This window comes from Tetrao urogallus (assembly GCF_951394365.1).
Source record: "Tetrao urogallus genome assembly, chromosome: 21".
Lineage (NCBI taxonomy): Eukaryota > Metazoa > Chordata > Aves > Galliformes > Phasianidae > Tetrao > Tetrao urogallus.
Window position 1 is genome coordinate 466088 of NC_136834.1, and position 18283 is coordinate 484370.

The 18283-nt window shown below is 57.2% G+C and overlaps 1 protein-coding gene across 1 annotated transcript; it reads left to right on the forward strand.

Annotated features, from left to right (window-relative positions):
- Nucleotides 1-2515: 2515 nt before the first annotated feature.
- SLC2A1 (solute carrier family 2 member 1) lies at nucleotides 2516-15177 on the forward strand (the record flags this gene model as incomplete). The annotated part of the gene is made up of 10 exons (XM_079545515.1): nucleotides 2516-2533; nucleotides 6561-6653; nucleotides 11733-11893; nucleotides 12480-12720; nucleotides 13114-13276; nucleotides 13360-13547; nucleotides 13693-13797; nucleotides 13977-14078; nucleotides 14378-14581; nucleotides 14980-15177. 10 exons carry the CDS (start codon nucleotides 2516-2518, stop codon nucleotides 15175-15177), a joined length of 1473 nt encoding a protein of 490 aa, XP_079401641.1.
- Nucleotides 15178-18283: the final 3106 nt, after the last annotated feature.

Here is an 18283-nt window from a genome sequence, read left to right on the forward strand (position 1 = left end):
GGTCCCGTTGCATTTACAGCCCCCGGGAATGAGAAATGAAATGAAAATCAGTCCTCGATTTCTGGGGAGATACTGGAGCCGGTTTGGCCGTGGGGGACTTTCAAGCTCCATGGGAGCCTTTAAATTTGGCTTACAAGTGTAAAACCTTGAAAACAGTCCCGATAAGGCGCAGCCCCGGGGTGAGGGATGCCCTGAGCACCAAAGCCAGCAGGAGAAACCTCAAAATGTGGGGAATTCAGAAGGGAATGGCCCAGCTGTCCCCGTTTATGGGGCATTTCTCCCAAAGCGGACCCTGCAGCACGCTGCCCCAGCCCGCACCGCCGCTTTCTCCTTCTAATGAGCGGAGAATTTCCCTCCGCCTTTGTGCTTCATCAGCCGCTCATTAAAACTTTGCCTTTAATTGCTCCAGACAAGGTGCAGCAGGGCTGGATGCATTTCCAATTTCCTTTCTTTCATTCTTTTAATTGGGAGAAGCGGTGGGACGGTGACCCGGCTCCGAGGGCGGCCGAGGGCTTCGGGGTGCGTTGGGTGCCCAGCGCAGTGAGCTGCTTCCCAAGACCCCCCAAAAAGGGGGTAAAACCCCCCCAGCCGTGAGCTTTGCAAACAGCAGCACTGGGATGGGGCGGCAGCGATGCTCCCTGCCCCGCCTGGGGTTCATATTCACTCCTTCTGAGTTAGCAGAATCCCACGTCGGCGCGTTTGATGCGCAGGACCGCGTTTCCAACATGCCTCTGCAAAAGAGCTTTTTCATGACTGAGGACTAAGAATACCTGACTAATTATTATGTGGGGAGTTATTTAGGTAATGGGTATTAATCCGTCTTCCTGCATGGGGTAATTGCTGCAGCAAGCTTGCCGCAACGCATCCCAGCGCAGGGAGCGCTTCCCTGGTCCATCGGGATGAAGCCCACCCCCAAGCCCTCAGTTGGCCCCAAATCCTCTCCCGGTCCCATTTTCTGCTCCCCGTGGTGGTTTGGGCCAACCTCAGGTGGGACGGCACCGGCACGGCGTTTGGGGACGGCATCGCCCAGCCCTGCCCGTGACCCCAACTCCCCGCTGGACTTGGAGTTTCATCGCTTGAGGCCCCAAATCCGGTCAGTTTGACCCAATTCACTGAGGATTCTGGATGGGTTGCCGAGGCTGCAGCTGTCGGCAGCTGTTGTGCAAGCAGCAATGGGAAAGGGCGTTGCATTCGGGTGTGAAATGCGACGTTGCAACTGCGGGGTGACCTGGATGGGGTGAGCCTGTGCCAGTATCACAGTGTGTGGAGCCGTCCCTGTGCCGGGCAGGGTTGGGGTGGAGGCCCCGGGCCTGGGCTGGAGCACAGCGCGCACCCATAGCTGAACACCCCAAACACCCTTTTGTGGCAGCCCCAAAGGCCCGGATGGATGTGCAGCCCCTCTCCGTGACCTCCACCCCAAGGAAACCCCACGGCAAATCCCACAGCCCCTTCTCCACCCCCTCGGGGCTTTATTTACACCACCTCAAAGGGAAGGGAAAGGTGGAATCTCCCTTCACCCTTCCTGAGCCCCCCAGGAGCACCGTGGCTGCGTTCCCAGCGGCCCATTTCCTTCATTTCTGTTCCATCAGCTCTCGCTCCCAGACTTTTCCATTTGGAGCAAAACGTCCCTTCGTCTCAAAGCCTTTCGCTGGGATTTGGGGTCTCCATTCACAAAGAGGGGGAGAGCAGAGCACGGGGCCGCCGGAATGCAGGGTTTGCGCTGTGAGGATGCAAGAGTTCACCCGAATGCCCAAATTTGGAGCAAAGGAGGATTCCGGGAAGCGAACCTCCCCCCCGCCTTCCAGGCCCCCCCCCGCATCGATCGCGACTTTTTGCACAATTCCCACTTTTCCCAAAGCAAAAAGGCGAGCAGGGAGCGGCCCGCCGCCCCCAGCACTGTTTGGGGAGAAAACTCCGCTTTTTGGCCTTTCTGCGACCGTGGCTGCGAAAGGGGGGGGAGGGGGCAGCTCAGCCCCGGCCACACAAAGCCCCCGGCACCGGCGCGGCCCCGCGGATGGAGGAGGGGCGGAGCCGGCGGACGTGCGCGGCCGCACATCGCCCCGCGCCCCTCCCGGCCCCGTCCCGCGGCGCACCGACACGCGGAGTGTGCGCACACACGGGGGGGGGGGGGGGACAGGAGCGCACACGTGTGCACTCGGCCAGACAGATGCACGCGCCCGTGCCCGCGGTTCCATCTGCGCTCGCGCACGCGTTGCGCGCACCCCCCACTTCCACGCGCGCACCCCGCACGTGCTCCCCCCGCGGCCTCCCCTCCCCCGCCGCCACGCGCTCCCGCCCCCCGCACACCCCCGCCGGGCCCCCCTCTAGGCCACGCCCCTCCCGAACGCCGCGCCCCCCTCCGGCCACGCCCCCTCTCCCCCTCCACCAATGGCCGCCGCCTCGCGCCTTGCCGCGCACTCCCCCCGTGCTGTCTCTTAAGCCGCTCCAATGCCCCCGCGGCGGCCGCGCGACATCGCTCTGCTGCTCCGCGCCGATCCGACGCCCCCGGAGCGACATGGAGAGCGGCAGCAAGGTGTGCGGGGCCGGCGGGGGGAGCCCGGCGCGGCAGGGGAAGGAAGGGAGTTATGCAACGCGGTGCGGGGGGAGCGCGGGATGAGGGAGCGTGGAAAAACCCCAACGCGCCGCCGGGATTGGGGGGTGGGGAGGGCAGCGCCGCCGGAATGGAGCTGAAGGAGAGTAAAAAATAGGGACGGAGCGCTGGGGGGAGAGGTGGGTACGGAAAGACTTCGGGGTTTGTCGGGGGAAAGCAGCGCGGAAAGGTCGCTGTGCGATTCCCCTGCTGGGCTGAGCGGGGAAACGCGGAGCGCTCCGCTGCGGCGGATCCTCGATGCGAGGGGGACGTGAAACTGATGCAACTTTTTTAGGAGAGGAAGAGAGGGGCTGGCGCTGCCCCGCGTCACCGAGCGGCGGATCCCCTGCTGCTGCCCTTCTGGGGTCCGCGGTAGCTGCCCCTGCGATGGGGGGCGGCTCTGCTTTCCCGACCCAATTCCGGTCCCGAACGGGCTCTGTGCGTTCGGTTTGTGCCGTGCTCTGATCCGCCGTTGCGCGGTGGTCCGGGGCTCTGCTGGTTTGGGGGTTGGAGGGGTGGGAGAGCCGTTCTTGGCGCTCAGGGCTTTGCGTAACAGAACTCCGCGGGGCTCCTCCAACGAGCGGCCATCCCGCGCTTGGGAAACGCTGAGATACCCGTCCATGTCCCCGGCTGACCTTACTGAAAGAAAATATAACAGAGAGCGACGGCGTTGACCCATTTTCCTTTCCGTCGCGGAGGCCTTTCGGCAGCAGCAGCCCCCGAGCGCGTCCGCGGTGCCGGGGGGGGGGCTGTGGGAAGCGCTGTGTCCCCGCATTGCCGCGGCTGAGCCCGGTGCCACATCCCGGCCGTTGCATGCCGACCCCAAATGGGATCGGAGCGCGGTCGGTGCTGTGCTGTGCTGGGGGGGCTGCAAAGTCGCCGGGCAGAGTTATTTTCTGCTGCCCGCTGCTGTGCTCCCATCGCCCCACAGCCTCACTCCGTGACCTTGCTGGTGGCTGCCGGGGCAAGGGGGGATTTACTGCACCGGGAGGGATTTGTGGGACTCCCGATGGCCGAGTGTGTGACAGTCCCGTCCTTACGGAAAGTTCCAGTCGAGATCTTTGTGCTGTTCCCATCTTTGGACTTCTTTATTTTGGTTTCGTCTTAGTTTTTGAGTTGTTTGGAGGATTGTTCACTCCTTCATCCCGTTGGTGCTCCCAGCTGCTCCCAGTGCTCCATGCTCACACCCAGCTGTTGTTCCCCAGCTTCTCTGTGCCCATGGTGGACACGGGACAGGAGCTTGGTCCCGCTGAGGGTTAACAAAGCAGCGCTCTCTGCGCAGCTTGACGAGACTTTCCCACGCCAGGCGGCCACTAGAAACTGGGTTTTTTTTTTTTTCTTCCCCCATGTTGAGCCTCTCCTTTCATGGCCAGGCTCCGTGCAGCACCCCTCATGGCCACTGACTCACGGCTGCCCGGGACCGCGTCCAACAGTTGGGCTCCTCCTGAGCACAAATCCCATGATTTCAGCTGAAGTGTCTCGCTCATTCCCATAGGGCAGTGAATTAGGGTCACTCCAGTTGGTTTGGTTTTTTTTTTTTTTTTGGTGGACATCCCCCTGCCTGGTGCAAAACGGAGACTTTCACTCCTTGAATGCACTGAGGCCGTGTGCCTCATTTCTTCCTCCTACACCCCCCATGCAAATGCGGTGCTCTGAGCAGCACAGCTTCCTGCAGCTCGCCCCAACCCCCCTGCCAGAGAAACCCTTTAGGGGCTGCCAGCATCTTCCTGGAGCAAAGTTCATGGCGGCAGCCGGCAGGCAGCACATTCAGCTCCTCTCACTCCCTTCCCAAAGCCTTCCCTGCCAACAACGTGTGACTCACCGGCGCTTCCTGCTCGTCGTGACATACGTGGGACCGATGGCACGCGGTGCTAGACGTGCAGACTGGTGCTCGCTGGCCCGCTCCTGCTCTGGGAGAGCACTTTACTGTGTCAAATGGGGCTGGAATCACCACCCTTGGAAGGGAAAGAAGCAAAGCACAAAGCATTGTTTGCTTTTTTAGGTGTTGATTAGAGCACAGGGCGCTTCTTGCGTGCGCTGTGGTTGCGCAGAGGTCAGCGCTGGGAGAGGCGGCGGCACCACGTTCTGCTCTTTAACTTGCTGGCAGTGCTTCTCACCCCGCGTTGCAGCTCTGCAGCCTGGTGCTGGGCTCCTTTTGCCGTGGCTGCTGGGAGCTGGGCTCGCTCTTCTCAGACGTGTTGAACAAAGCCGAGTGCCCAAACCTCCCTGATTCCCTGGGAAGCCAATTGTTGCGTTCAGGCCAATCCTAATTAATGAACTTAATTAATGGCATGCTGGCTTTATTTCCTGAGGCAGCCTGGGGTCCCGTTGCTGCTCTTCCCACTGAACTTCCTAATTCCTTGTTATGGCAGAGAAGGGCAGGTTGGCAGGGGTGCCGGTGAGCTGCTGCCAATTGCTCCGTATTGCAGTGTGCGCCCCTCGGTGTGTCTGTGTGCTCCCAGGCTCGGGTGGGTCCTGCAACACCAGGTGCTGCTCAGTGCTGGAAGTGTGCAGGGCTGCACCTCTTTTGCTCGCCTGGCATGTGACAGGAGCTGGGTTGGGGATCCAGGGAGTCATGAGCAGCAGAAGGGTGTGGGGGATCTGTGGGAATGCCCAGCGCTGGATGGCTGCTGTGCTGGGTCACCTGTGGTTTGGGGACTTGTCTCAAGTGCACTCAGTAATCACAGAACCACAGCATGTTGTGAGTTAGATGGGACCTGCAGGAATCCCGGAGCCCAACCCGATGGCTGCACACAGCGATGCCCAAACCCGGTGGCTGCAAGCGGTGTCTGAGTGCTCCCAGCATGGGGCCGTGCCCACTGCCACCTGGGGCAGAGCGCTTCCCTAACCCCCACCCTGACCCTCTGTGTGATAGCAGAGGGGAAGCCAGCAGGCGGGGAGCAGCTGAGAGCTGCAGGGTTGGAAGCAGGGAGGTGGTCAGTCGGAGCATGGCATGAGCTGAGCTGCCGGCGTTGTGCCAGGGCAGCAGGGCAGGTGCCCATGTGGGAAGCAGGCGGCTCCCACATGGCGCTCATGGTGACCCAGAGATGGGTAGTGGCCAGCGGGAAGGAGAAGGAAGGCTGCTGTGGGTCCTGGGGCTGCGTGCTCCCGTGAGGCCCCCCGAGCCCTGGAGAAGGGGCTTTAGGTTCACGTGAATGCCCCTAAGCTGCTTAACCCACCCTGGGAACTTCAATCCCATTTCTCGGGGCACCGAGGCTGGGCTGAGCAGCAGGGAAATCTCCTGCCTGGGATAATTGGGCCATTGATGGAGGTGTCCAAGTGCTGGCCTGCCCTGACCTTGCTCCAAGACAAGCCTCCAATTGTTGCCGTAGCTTAAGCAGGAGAAAGGGGAGGTGGGCGAGGGCTTGCCAAACAGCCAGAGGCACTGAGGTGTTGGATAATCACTGGGAAACGATGAGCTGGGCTCTGACAGTGCTTTGTTAGTGGCGAGGCATCCTCACGCGGTGGTGGGATGGAGCTGTGGGGCTGGCTCCAGGTTTGGGTGGCTCTGCTGCCCTCGGTCAGTTCGTGGGGAGCGCTTTGTGCCCCAAATTGGAGAGAGTAGGGGCGCAGAGCCTTGTAGCATGGCCCAGGTGCTTGGGAGAGAGGTGGAAGCCACGGGCTGCTGCCATGTCCCCAGGAACGGAGGCAGGGCCGGGCCAAGCCAAGCAGCGCCGAGCTGGGGATGTCGCGGTGCGCTCGGCCTGCGGTTATCTGTGCCTGCGGTGCGTGCGGTCACCCCGACAGGGCCGTGCTTCCAGCCCCCATCTGGAGGCAACAAAGAGTAAATAAATCCCTGGGATCCCAAAACGGCGTCGCGTCGTTCTGTTTGTTGTTCAGCCCACGTGTGTGTCAGAAAACCATGAAAGTTAGGGGAAGAAGGGGTTGGGGGGGGGAGGGGAGGGGGGGTTCCCGTTTATCTCCTCGGGGGCTCGGGGCACACGTAACCCTCTGCTCCTTCTCTCTGCAGATGACAGCTCGCCTGATGCTGGCTGTGGGAGGAGCGGTGCTGGGCTCGCTGCAGTTTGGCTACAATACTGGTGTCATCAATGCCCCGCAGAAGGTGAGAGCCGAGCGGTGCCGGCTGCGAAAACAAACACACCTCCGTGGCGCATCCGCCCTGAGCCTGGCCGAAATAGTACATCCTGCTAGGCAGCTTACCGCCCTAATGGGATTTGTTAAGGAGCTATTTAGCTCTTGTTCCCGGGAGAATTAGTTTCCTTTTTGCTCAGTATTTCGCCGGCTGTTTATGGGAATTGCATGCCTGTGCTGGAGAGGCTCTCGGGGTGGGTTGGTGTAACTTTTAACCTCAGCCTTAGCGAAGATTTTGGAAGCTAATTAGGATCTTGGTCCTATCGAGCAGTGACTCCCTGCTGGGCAGCCAGGGGAGCTCTGGTGGCTGAGAGTCAGAGTCCAGGCACGAGGCACACCATGAGAACTGTGGCACTTTCTCTGGTGTGGCTTTGCTGGGCGAACGACGGAGGAGTTTGCGACAAGCCAGCCTGGGAGCGCTCACCCACACGGCCCCACAGATGGAGATAACAGCCCTGGTGGGCTGCCTGCGTGGGGAGGGGCTGATAATTACTGCTCCAGCAGAGGCTGTGGGATACCGCTGGGTTGGGGTTGCTGGAGCTGCCCAACCTCTTCCAAAAGAAAGTGAGGTGCCCCAGGCCTCCTGCGCCTGCCAAGCCTTCACCCTTCCCCCCTCCAGCCCCCCCCAGTCCTCCTGACCCCCCCCCCCCCCCCACCAGCCCCAAGTCAGGGCTGCAGGAGGGCAGGCGCCCGGCGCTTCCTCTGCCCGCGCCCTTTCACCGCGGTGGGGGGATGCCCAAGAGCTGCCTCATCCTTGACTCAGCAGGCGCTGGGCGGTGGCGGCCAGGGAGGGGGAAGGCAGGGCTGGCTGTGCTCTGGGTGTGGGAGCAATAACTCACCTGGCCTGGGCTGCTGGGCCTTGGCGTGCTGTGGTCTATCCTCTGCCGGGACCTGAGCCTGTCGCCCAGCTGCTGGGCTCTGTGGGGCGGTGATGGTGGTCACAGTGGGGCAAAGTGAGATCCTACATGGATCCCCCAAAGGGAAGCCTACATTACCAGCTAATCGGGGTCTTAAAGGGTGAGAGCATCGTGATGCTCGGGGAAGCAGATATGACGGGGACCTTATGCAGCCACCAGAGGCCAAATGTCCCCAGGAAGGGACTGTGTGTTTTGGAACAGACAGGAAAACACAGGCTGTGTGCAAAGGATGATGAACAGCAATAGGAATTTGCTCCTTTCTGTACCACAGTTAGCAGGAGCCAGGACCCTTCTGTGGCCAGGCATTTGGTGGGGACCTGGGGGCCCTGAGAAACTTGGGCTCCCCTGAACTGCCTTTTGAAGTTTTATGGCCCTGGAAGTGTTAGCTCAGAAATTCTCTATTGTGCTTGTAACATGCCCTGGGCAAAGCTTGGTTGCCAGGGCAAGGTGTTGAAAGACAAACTGGGCTTCAGCTGCTGCTCTGCTTGAAGGAACTGGCTGTTCCTGGGCTGTGGGGAGAGCTAAAACATCCAAACCTCCAATGCACAATCCCGAATAATTAAAACTCTGAGGCAGAATTTGTGCCATGAGAGGATTAATCCTATTACTGGTGGGATTGGTGGATGGGCTGCAAGGTCTTCTGACATTGCATTAGAGCACAAACGGCAGCGTGTCACCTTGAGCGCTGAAAAATGTGTGAAGGGGAAAAGACTGTATGCAAAAAAACTTGCCACACTCTGCATGCGTGGAAGGAGGAGTCCTTTGAGTGGAGGTGAGTGGCCTTGCCATCGTGTCCAGGTGCCTGCAGCCCACCTGTGCTGGCTGATGGCCTTTATGCTGTGTGATGGGCTCTGCAGGGCAGGGGCTGGGGAGCGCTGTGTGCCTCATGCCTGAGCCGAAGGAGCAGTGTGGTGAGCTGAGGAGCCCTGTGTGACATCTGCTCTAATTTCCCTATCCCCAAAGCCCTGCGCAGGGCGGCTCTTGATGCAGTGCTGAGTGCTCAGGGACCTCAGGGAGCAGACGTGCTGTAATTACTGCATTGCATCAGCGCCCTACCTGCCTGTCTCGGTGCCTGGGACGGGGATGCGAGTCACTTCCTTACATCTCTGTCTTCTTGATGGCTGCAGGGACTGCTGTGCAGCCTGCCCTGCTGACTCCTGCTGAGGGGGTGTAAGTGCATCCCAACTGTCCTGTGGGGTCTTCCCTTGGGGCAGCACCGGATTTGGGGGGGAAAGCAGAGAGATGTTTGGCAAGGGATGGGTAAGGCCTTCTCACAGGATGTGTTCCCCCATCTTGCAGAGCCTGGGGGATGATGTCCAGCCGTGCCCTCAGTGCTGGGGGCTCTGCTTCATGCAGACCTGCAGCACACAAAGGTCCGTGTGCTGTTTCGGTTTCCCGGGGCTGTGCTGTGCTCTGGGGGTGAGCCTTCCAGCAAGCTTTGGGATGCAGAAGAGCTGGGGAAGCACTTCGGGATGCCTTCTTACTGCAGAAATTGTGCACCAATCTCTTGACTTCAGCAATGCAGGCACAGCATGGTTTGCTTGCACCCGTCCCCAGTGTCCAGCAGCCTCACCAAAAAACAGCCAAGAAAGGGACCTTTCTTGCTGCGAGGGCTGAATGCTGGTTTTGTGGTCCTCCCAATATAGTCCATGCTGCTGAAACAGCTGCTTGTTCCTTGCAGGGTGGTGGTAGAGGTGATGTATAGAGAGAGCATGGTGTGAAAGCAGGTGAGGGCTGGTGAAAACACTCAGCTGAAACAAAGTAGGGGGAAGGAGGAAGGCAGAGAGGCACAAACAGCCTTTGCACATTGTAATACCCCCCCCTTGTTCTTCCTCTCCTGTTAAGCTCAAAAGGGTTTTTCATCCCCTCCCAGCAGTCGGCTCATGTCAGGGTTCCCACTGGTTCCTTTTGCACAGGGAAAGGGGCTGGGAGGAGGGATTTGGAGTGCTGTTTGTTTGACCCCTTAAGCCTTCACAGTGCAGGGAGGAGCAGCAAAACCACAGCCCAGAGGAAGCAGGGCTTGGCCAGCTCTGGGGCATCGGCCATCGCTTGAATTCCTCTCTACTTCTTAGGAAGTGAGCTGCAGGCTTCTGGGGAAGGCAGGCAGGAATTTGGTGCGGCCTCTCCCAGTCACGTTTGTCTTCCCTGCGAGGCTGTAAAGCAATGAATCAGGGCTGCTGGTGATAAAAATTCCGCTTGTGGTGTTCTGGAGAAGATCCACTGCAACCTGATCGAGCTTTGTGTGGAGCTGCATCCCAGGTCCCATTGCAGGCCCTATTTTTAGCCCGCATCACGCTGGTGCGTTCATTACATAAATTGTTAAATAACTGCAGCCACTAAATTCCTGGTAGAGAAGACAAGCTTATTGCTTCTCTGCCCAGCTTGAGCTTTAAACACAGCTTCCCTTCAACCATCTTCCTCCCTAACGCAATTTTCAGGTGTCTAATAATCAGGATTTGGGGTTTCGGGCCCTCCTTTATCGTCTGGGAAGAGAAATCAAGATCTTGAAGGATGAAAGCTGCTCTCTGCCGTGTGCACGGCAGGAAGATGGCAGCTCCGAGTTGTGCTGCTGCGTGCGGCTCAGTTAAGGCAGCGGGCTTTTCTTTTTGCTTGGTGTGTGCTCCAACCGCGGTTACAAATGCTTTGGTGACCTTAGGTAGGAAGAAGCCTCAGGACCCATCGCTTTGTGAAAGAGCTGCATGAAGCCCTTCCTCCATGCAGCCAGTGGAGCTCCTCTATTAGTAGGGACGGTGTCGGCGTACCTACGCCCTTATTTCTCCAGGGCACAGGTGTTTTGTTCTGGGAAGGAGCCGCCTGTGGCTCTTGCTGGCTTGCTTGAAGCTCTCTGGCTGGCTTTGTTTCTTTAGAAATACACAGGGACCCATGCAGCTCTTGCAGCCCTGCTCAGCCCCTCTCTCTCGCTGCATCCCTGCCTGTCCGCGGTGACCCGAGGAGCAGCCCGACCTTCCTGCAATGGCTTTGGAGGCGTTTTGGCAGCGCTGAGCCTTGGCAGGACGAGCCCAAACCTGTCTGGCTGCATTTTCACTGCGCATCCCGTCAGGTTTCCTCCCAGATCTGAGCCGTGCTATCAGCTTGCTGCCAGCCTGCAGCTGGGTGGCTCCCATCTAGTGGAAAGCAAAGGAGCTCTGGGTTTAATGGGAACGTGCCGGCAAACCAGGGCTTGCTCGGTGACACATTGTCTTGTGATGGGGAAGAGATGGGCCAAGCCTTGTGACTGAGGCTTACAGGGTGGTGGGGAGCTGCCCGCAGTCTGTAGGTGGCTGGGCTGAGGCCGAGGAATTCATGGCACTGGTGATGAAGATGAAATCTCGAGCAGCAGGAGTGGAGGAGGACTTGCCCAGCCTTAGCAGAAGGGTGTGTGGGTAATAGCTAGGGAAAGCTTTGAAGGGCGCTCGGCTCTGTGCCCACACCAGCCTGGCTGTCAGCAGCGAAGATGCCCTGCTGCCAGGCGATCCCAGCCTCCTCGTTTGGGCTGCAGCACCGAAATCACGGCAGGGTTGTTGTCCCAGGTGTGGAGGCACAGCTGCCTGCGGGGAGGAATCAGGATGGCCGCGGCTGTGATGAGGCCAGGAGTCTCACTCCTCACCGAAACTGGGAATGGGGATTTTGGCCACTGGCAGAGGATGTGAGGCTCGACGCAGTCCATCTGAGCAGCCGCATGTGGCTGTGGTGTAGGAGCTGTGCCTGGGCCGACACCGGGCTGTGCAGCCAGGGCTGGAGCCTGTGGTGTCTGCTCCACTTCAAAGCGAGCCTGGGCAAAGCTTTGCATCCTGCAGCTGGTGAACCCTGCGCTGTGGTGCCAGGGGGATGGGACGGGCCGCAGTGTGCCTGCACCCAGGGTACCTATGTTGGGCTGTCACATCCTTCCAGAGCCGACAGTGCTTGGGGTAAGGTGTGCTGGGGGCTGTGCTGCATCCACCGTTGCAGTGGGATGTTGTCGGAGCTGTGGGTCTGCCCGTGTGCTGCTCTTCATCAAGGAAATGCTGTGTGTTGGGGCGGGCTGTGAGTGTGGACGTGCCCAGCCTGCACAGCACAGCTCCATAGGCAGATGTATGTGAACCTCTTGGTGTGAAACAGCCTTACCCTGTGGTTTCACTTCTTCCCCCTTGCAGGTGATTGAAGACTTCTACAACCGCACCTGGCTGTACAGATATGAGGAGCCCATCAGCCCTGCCACCCTCACCACGCTGTGGTCCCTCTCTGTTGCCATTTTCTCAGTTGGAGGCATGATTGGATCCTTTTCCGTGGGACTCTTCGTCAACCGCTTTGGCAGGTGAGCACCAAGCACATGCCGCCTCCCCTGGTGGCGGGGCCTGGCTCTGGGGCTCACGCCTTGCTCATGAGACCATTCTTCCACCCTCTGGAGCCTGTTACTGCCTGTGCTGGGAGTTGGCAAGCCTTCTTTCCTGGCCTCCCCAGGGCTTGGCCTGCTGCAGAGCTGAGTCCTTTGCGCGAGCCAAAAGCGTGTAGTCTGTCCCTTAATAGCTTCCCTGTTGGCCTTTTCAGAGTCTGCTGTTTCAGCTAAGCATGTATCAAAACGGCACTGTTGTGCTCCTTAGGGCAGCATCTGTTTAGCTGTCTGGCTGTCACGGGGCAGCATCAGCCTTATTCCACCGAACCCTGTGAGTGCCTCTGCTTCCCAGCGGTGCGTGGCCATGTGCCTGCACCGCCTTGAAGGCTGCAGAGACAGATGGTGAGCCCTGCGTGGTGCTTACGCTTCAGCCTTGGATGCTTTCCTGCATGGGGAATGACTGTGGACACCTCCCTCATGCATAGTGCTGGCATTTGGTTTCACGTGGCTAAACAACCCCTCCCAATACTCCCTGCAGTCTGATGTTCTCATCTCCTTGCCTCCACAGACGTAACTCCATGCTGATGTCAAACGTCCTCGCCTTCCTGGCCGCTGTCCTCATGGGCTTCTCCAAGATGGCTTTGTCCTTTGAGATGCTCATTCTTGGCCGCTTCATCATTGGCCTGTATTCCGGCCTCACCACTGGCTTTGTGCCCATGTACGTGGGCGAGGTGTCACCGACCGCGCTGCGGGGCGCGCTGGGGACCTTCCACCAGCTTGGCATTGTCTTGGGCATTCTCATTGCACAAGTAAGTGCTATCCGGGGGTCCGTCTGTCTGCAGCACTGTTTCTGGACAGTCAGTGTGTTGTTGATGCTGTGCTGGTCTCAGATGGCCCAGGAGCATTGCTCTGTACCTCTGTACAACTCCTCGGGAAGAGCGAGGGTTGGAGAGATGGCGCAGGGCTCAACAGGCACAAGGATGAGATAAGATGTAGGGTTTGAATGCCCAGCATCAGGTTGTAACATCTAGAGGCCACTTGGGAAAAGCATGGTGCTCTGCGCCTCTGATAGGCGCATTGTGAGGCTTGAATGTCTGTGTGTGCCCCACAGAGCGGAGCTGGATTGGGTTTGCAGTAAGCTGGATTAAAGGAGAAGGGGAGACTCCACAGCACTGATGAGGCTCAAAACTTCTTGTTCTCAGGTGTTTGGCTTGGACTTGATCATGGGAAATGACTCGCTCTGGCCGCTTCTCCTGGGATTCATCTTTGTCCCTGCCCTGCTGCAGTGCATCATCCTCCCCTTTGCCCCTGAGAGCCCTCGATTCCTCCTGATCAACCGCAACGAGGAGAACAAAGCCAAGAGCGGTGAGTGATTCTCATCCCTGAGCTCATCTTGCTGCGCATGGGGCCCTCAGCCGCTCCTGACCTGGCCTTCTGTCTCCCCTCAGTCCTCAAGAAGCTCCGAGGCACAACAGATGTCAGCAGCGACCTGCAGGAGATGAAGGAGGAGAGCCGGCAAATGATGAGAGAGAAGAAGGTCACGATCATGGAGCTCTTCCGCTCTCCCATGTACCGCCAGCCCATCCTCATCGCGATCGTGTTGCAGCTGTCCCAGCAGCTTTCAGGGATCAATGCAGTGAGTGTGGGGCTGGGGACCCACTGTGGGTCAGCTTGTTTCACCCAGCCACAGGAGCTGGGTGCAGTGTGCACGGCTTGTGGGTTGGTGCCAGCCCCAAGCTGAGGTGACTCCTTTCCTCATGGCACATCCTTTCTGTTTGTAGGTTTTCTACTATTCCACCAGCATCTTTGAGAAGTCGGGTGTGGAGCAGCCTGTCTATGCCACCATTGGCTCTGGGGTGGTGAATACAGCTTTCACTGTTGTTTCGGTGAGTTGAGGCCTCCACCTCACCTGAGAGCTTTGTGTTGGGCTGGTGGGCTTTGTGGAGGTGGGGAGTGGTGATTGTGTGATGTGCTACCTGAGGAAGAATGTGCAGGTAGGGAGGGAGAAGGGAGGAGGAGATTTTCCCCAGCTGGAGGTGCTGACAGATGTCTTCCCACCCGACAGCTCTTCGTGGTGGAGCGAGCTGGACGCAGGACCCTTCACCTCATCGGCCTGGCGGGGATGGCGGGGTGTGCAGTGCTCATGACCATTGCTCTGACGCTGCTGGTGAGTAGTGGGGGCTGGGGGTGGGTGGGTGGGAGGATGCCCTGCACACCACTGCTCATTGTGGTGGCTTGCAGGGAGATGGACATCCTTCTTTATCTCTAACCCCTCTTCCCAGGGATCTGTGTGGTCTTCTCTGCAGATCTCTCTTGGGGTCCCGGAAACACCATTTCCAATCCAGAGAAACCCTATGGCTTCTGCTAGCACCATGCTTGTCTGCAGTCTCACCTGTGCTGGCCGCACACTTTGTCAATCCCTATGAACAGCACTCACTGACCTGTTTTCTCCCTCCTTTGAACTAGGACCAAATGCCCTGGATGTCCTACCTCAGTATCGTTGCCATCTTTGGGTTCGTGGCCTTCTTTGAGATTGGTCCAGGCCCCATCCCTTGGTTTATTGTGGCAGAACTGTTCAGCCAAGGCCCTCGTCCTGCTGCCTTTGCTGTTGCTGGGCTGTCTAACTGGACCTCCAACTTCATTGTGGGCATGGGCTTCCAGTACATTGCGGTAATCATCTCTTGTTCTCTGGGGCATGTGTTTGGGGGTGTGTGCAGGCAGCCCAACATTACACCAGTTGGATTATGAATGTAGACAAGATTCCTGAGCCCTAAAACCTGTATTAGGATTTTGACTCGGGTTTGCTTTCAGATTGGTATGGGAAATGCTCCTAGGGATGAGGCATAGGGAAGTCACATCCTGGAGCAGGCCGGCACTGTTCTTGAAGCAGTGGGTACGGGCAGGACAGTCACTAGATGACAAGTCCCTCGGTGGGGAGCGCTCAGGAGGTGGTGCATTGCTTTGTGCCTGGCTCTGGTGGATGTCTGCACTCTGGCAGCCCCAGCAGGGCCCCAGGTTTTGCCGGCTCCGTCCACGTGCTCACTGCTTCTTGGTGCTCTCCTTTTCAGCAACTCTGCGGCTCCTACGTCTTCATCATCTTCACGGTGCTGCTAGTCCTCTTCTTCATCTTCACCTACTTCAAGGTGCCGGAGACGAAGGGCCGGACCTTCGATGAGATCGCCTCCGGCTTCCGTCAGGGGGGTGCGAGCCAGAGTGACAAGACCCCGGATGAGTTCCACAGCTTGGGTGCTGACTCCCAGGTCTAACCAGCTGCGGCGTGTCCCGTCTCCTCCGAACCTCCTAACTTCTCTCCTGAGTGTTTTTAATACTTGTACAGAAACGAGGAAGGAGGGAGCGGGGGGTCTGGCTCTTTGCATACGCTCCTTCTCCAGACTCCCCCACTGGCCGCCTGGTTCATCAGTGACTGACTGTATTTTTGCTAGGAACGATTTTAGCTGGTTTCAAGTCCAGGATTTCAAAGCCGATAGATTCAGCAACAATGACTAATGTTTTAAAACCAACCAAGCAGCATCCTCCAGCCTCTGTGAGCAGGAGGGTGGCTCCCTTTTTAATGAAGAGATAGGTTATTTCATGCGAGAAATCACATAGCGGAAGTTTTTAAAGCTGGAAACTTTTTTTTAACATTCTAATCGTAGCGAAATCGTGTAATTTGACTAAGTCTAAACCAAGATTTTTTTTTTTTAAAGTTATTTTTTAAAGCAGTCTAAGATTTCAACCCCCCCATTGGTTTGTGGATGGGAATTCCTTGCCCTCTGGGAGCGCCTTGGGGCAGCGCTGAGGATGAGAGGTGTGGGCGCAGCCCTGCTCCTCTGTCAGGGCCGAGCGCTTCCCCTGGAGCAGGCTGGGGAGGTCGGTAGTACTGGAGCAGGGGGCAGAGCACTGTCTCCCCTGGCGCAGGCTCCTGGAACGGCTCCTCACCTTTCTGAGCAGAGGGCTGCGTGCGCTTCCTCACCTGGATTTCATCTGTTCTCGTGCTGGCTGTGCGCTCGGGTGGGCTGAGATGGGAGGGGAGGGGATCTCTTGGTGTGTTCTTGGCAATATTTGCCTTATTGGTCAACCGTGGCACGAAGTGCTGGCAGAGAGGAGCAGGGGTTCAGCAGCAGCGCAGAGCTGCGGCCTCAGCCTTCCCTGGCACCACGCTGTCCCCCGGAGCCCCGCGGAGCCGGGAGCGGGCGGCCGTCCCACGCTGCAGCACACCTTGCCCATCGTCACCACGTGGATCCCAGAGTCACCGGAAGTCACCACACGGATACATTTCCTGCTCTGTGTATAGACTGGAAGATATTTATATTATATATATTTTTGTTCGATGGTGTTAATAGTAGATGTTAAGTTATAGTGCTTCTGATTGACAAGGAACTGTACTGTAAATATTCTCGGAGTATATTCACAGTGTATAATGTATACAAAAAGGTACAGATGCAAAGGTTTAGTCTCTATAGCAACTCTAAGGAAAGCTTGTACATGGTTAGGATGACTTTTGTATAGTTAATTACCTGCACTGTAGTTGTATCTATTGCACTGAATTTTAGTCCTTAGTGTATTAAAAACAAGAAATACTGTCCTTTTAAAACAAAACTTAAGAAAACAACACAAAAAGCAGCCCTTCTCCCCTGAGTGCAACTGTTGTAGGAGCTATGGCACATTTCCAAAGCCATGTGCAGTTATTTAATAGTGTTTTTTTTTTTTTTTTTAATTTATTTGTCTGTTTTGGAAGTGAGTACATTGAAAATAAAGGTAGAAAAAAAACCCATGACAACTCATCACATATCTGTGCAGCATCCCAGAAACTGCACACACTTTTTTTTTTTTTTTTCCTAATGTGCATAAACACAAGTGCCAAGAGAATGGAGAAAGGCGTGCAGTGTGCTAACAATAAACAGGAATGTATGCAGCGACCCAACCTGCTGTGCTGTGTGCCTTCATTTTTGGGAGGACCGCTGGTGGAGGGAGTGCAGCGGGTCAGAGCTTCAGTGAGGCCGTCCCTGGGTGCAGCTCAGGTGCTGTTCACGGGGTGTTTGTGTCCCATCCCTGTTCTGGGAGTAGCAGTAGACTCCCTAGCATGTGCTGCTCCTTGCCAAAGCTTTTCCTCACGGGGATGCAAGGCTCCTTGTTACAAAATGCCCACGCTGTGCTCCTGGCTGGCGTTGCCATCTCCTGGCTGCTTCCTGGGGGAATTTCTCCTTTAGCTAACCCGGTGCCAAGGGCTGCAAGTCTGAACACTGCTGGGCAAAGAAGTGCTGAGCTTGTTCACTTTGGCTTTCTGCTATTTGTCGAAATAGCTCTTTGCCCTGAAGTGTATGCAGTGGAGATGGCTGTTCCAAAGGGTCATAGGGAAAAGCTCCTGTAAAAATCTTCCAACTTTCCCTAAAATATTCTGTGTGGTGGGACGTTGGATTGCTCTGATCACCTTTACTGGTGCTTCCATTCCCTTCTCGTTGCTGTGCAGGCCCTGCTACCAGAGATGCCCAGCCTGCAGACCAGTGAAAAATTCATTTCCATACTGCTTTAAGCAGCCAGCAGTGATGCTGTGCCATGTGGCAGCGCTGTGGAAGGGATGCCGTCCCCAACGTGTCACACAGAGCCAGCCTGGCCATGGCATGTCTTGGGGGATTACTGCCACAGCTCCAAATCCTCAGCCACAGTGACCCAAATCCTCCACGCCCTGAGGCACTGTGCCAGCAGGCACTGAGCATCCCAGCTGCCAGCAACCCCTGTTCCCTGTGTGTGTTCCTACAGTCCCAGGGAGCTGCCCTGGTCTGCCACCGGGGCCTTGTGTGCACCAATCACAGCTATTCCACCCTGTGCAATTAAAAATCAGTTGGATTGGAGTGAGCAACTTTCCCTTTAGAAGCAGCATCAATCCCTTCTAATTGCTCAGGTCCCAGCTCGGCGAAGCATTTAAAAGTGTACTTGACTCCAACCCAATTCAGCACGGCAATTAAATGCATTCATAAATCCTCCTGAAGTAAATGAGACTTAATCGTAGGCTTAAAGCTCAGCTGAATCCAGACCTTAGCAGCAGGGCAAGTTTCCCTTAACCTCTTTCCCAGCAGTGCAAGTCTGTCACATGCTCCAGAGTCGGAACCAAGTTCACTGCACAGCTGCCTGCAGCCCTGCACCCATCTCGTTCTCAGGGACTCTTCTAGCCCTCCTTGGTCTTCACTCCCAGGGCCATGCGCACCCTGTGCCCTGCCTTTCTTCCTTCTCTGCTCCCAGGGGCATTTGAAGCTGTGAGGGCTGCAGGTTGGCAGTCAGCTTGATGGAGGTCTGCAAAAAGGTGAGTGTGGATTTGGAAATGGAGGGGCAGTACAGAGAGGTGCAGCACCTGAACAAGCCCAACCAGGTTCT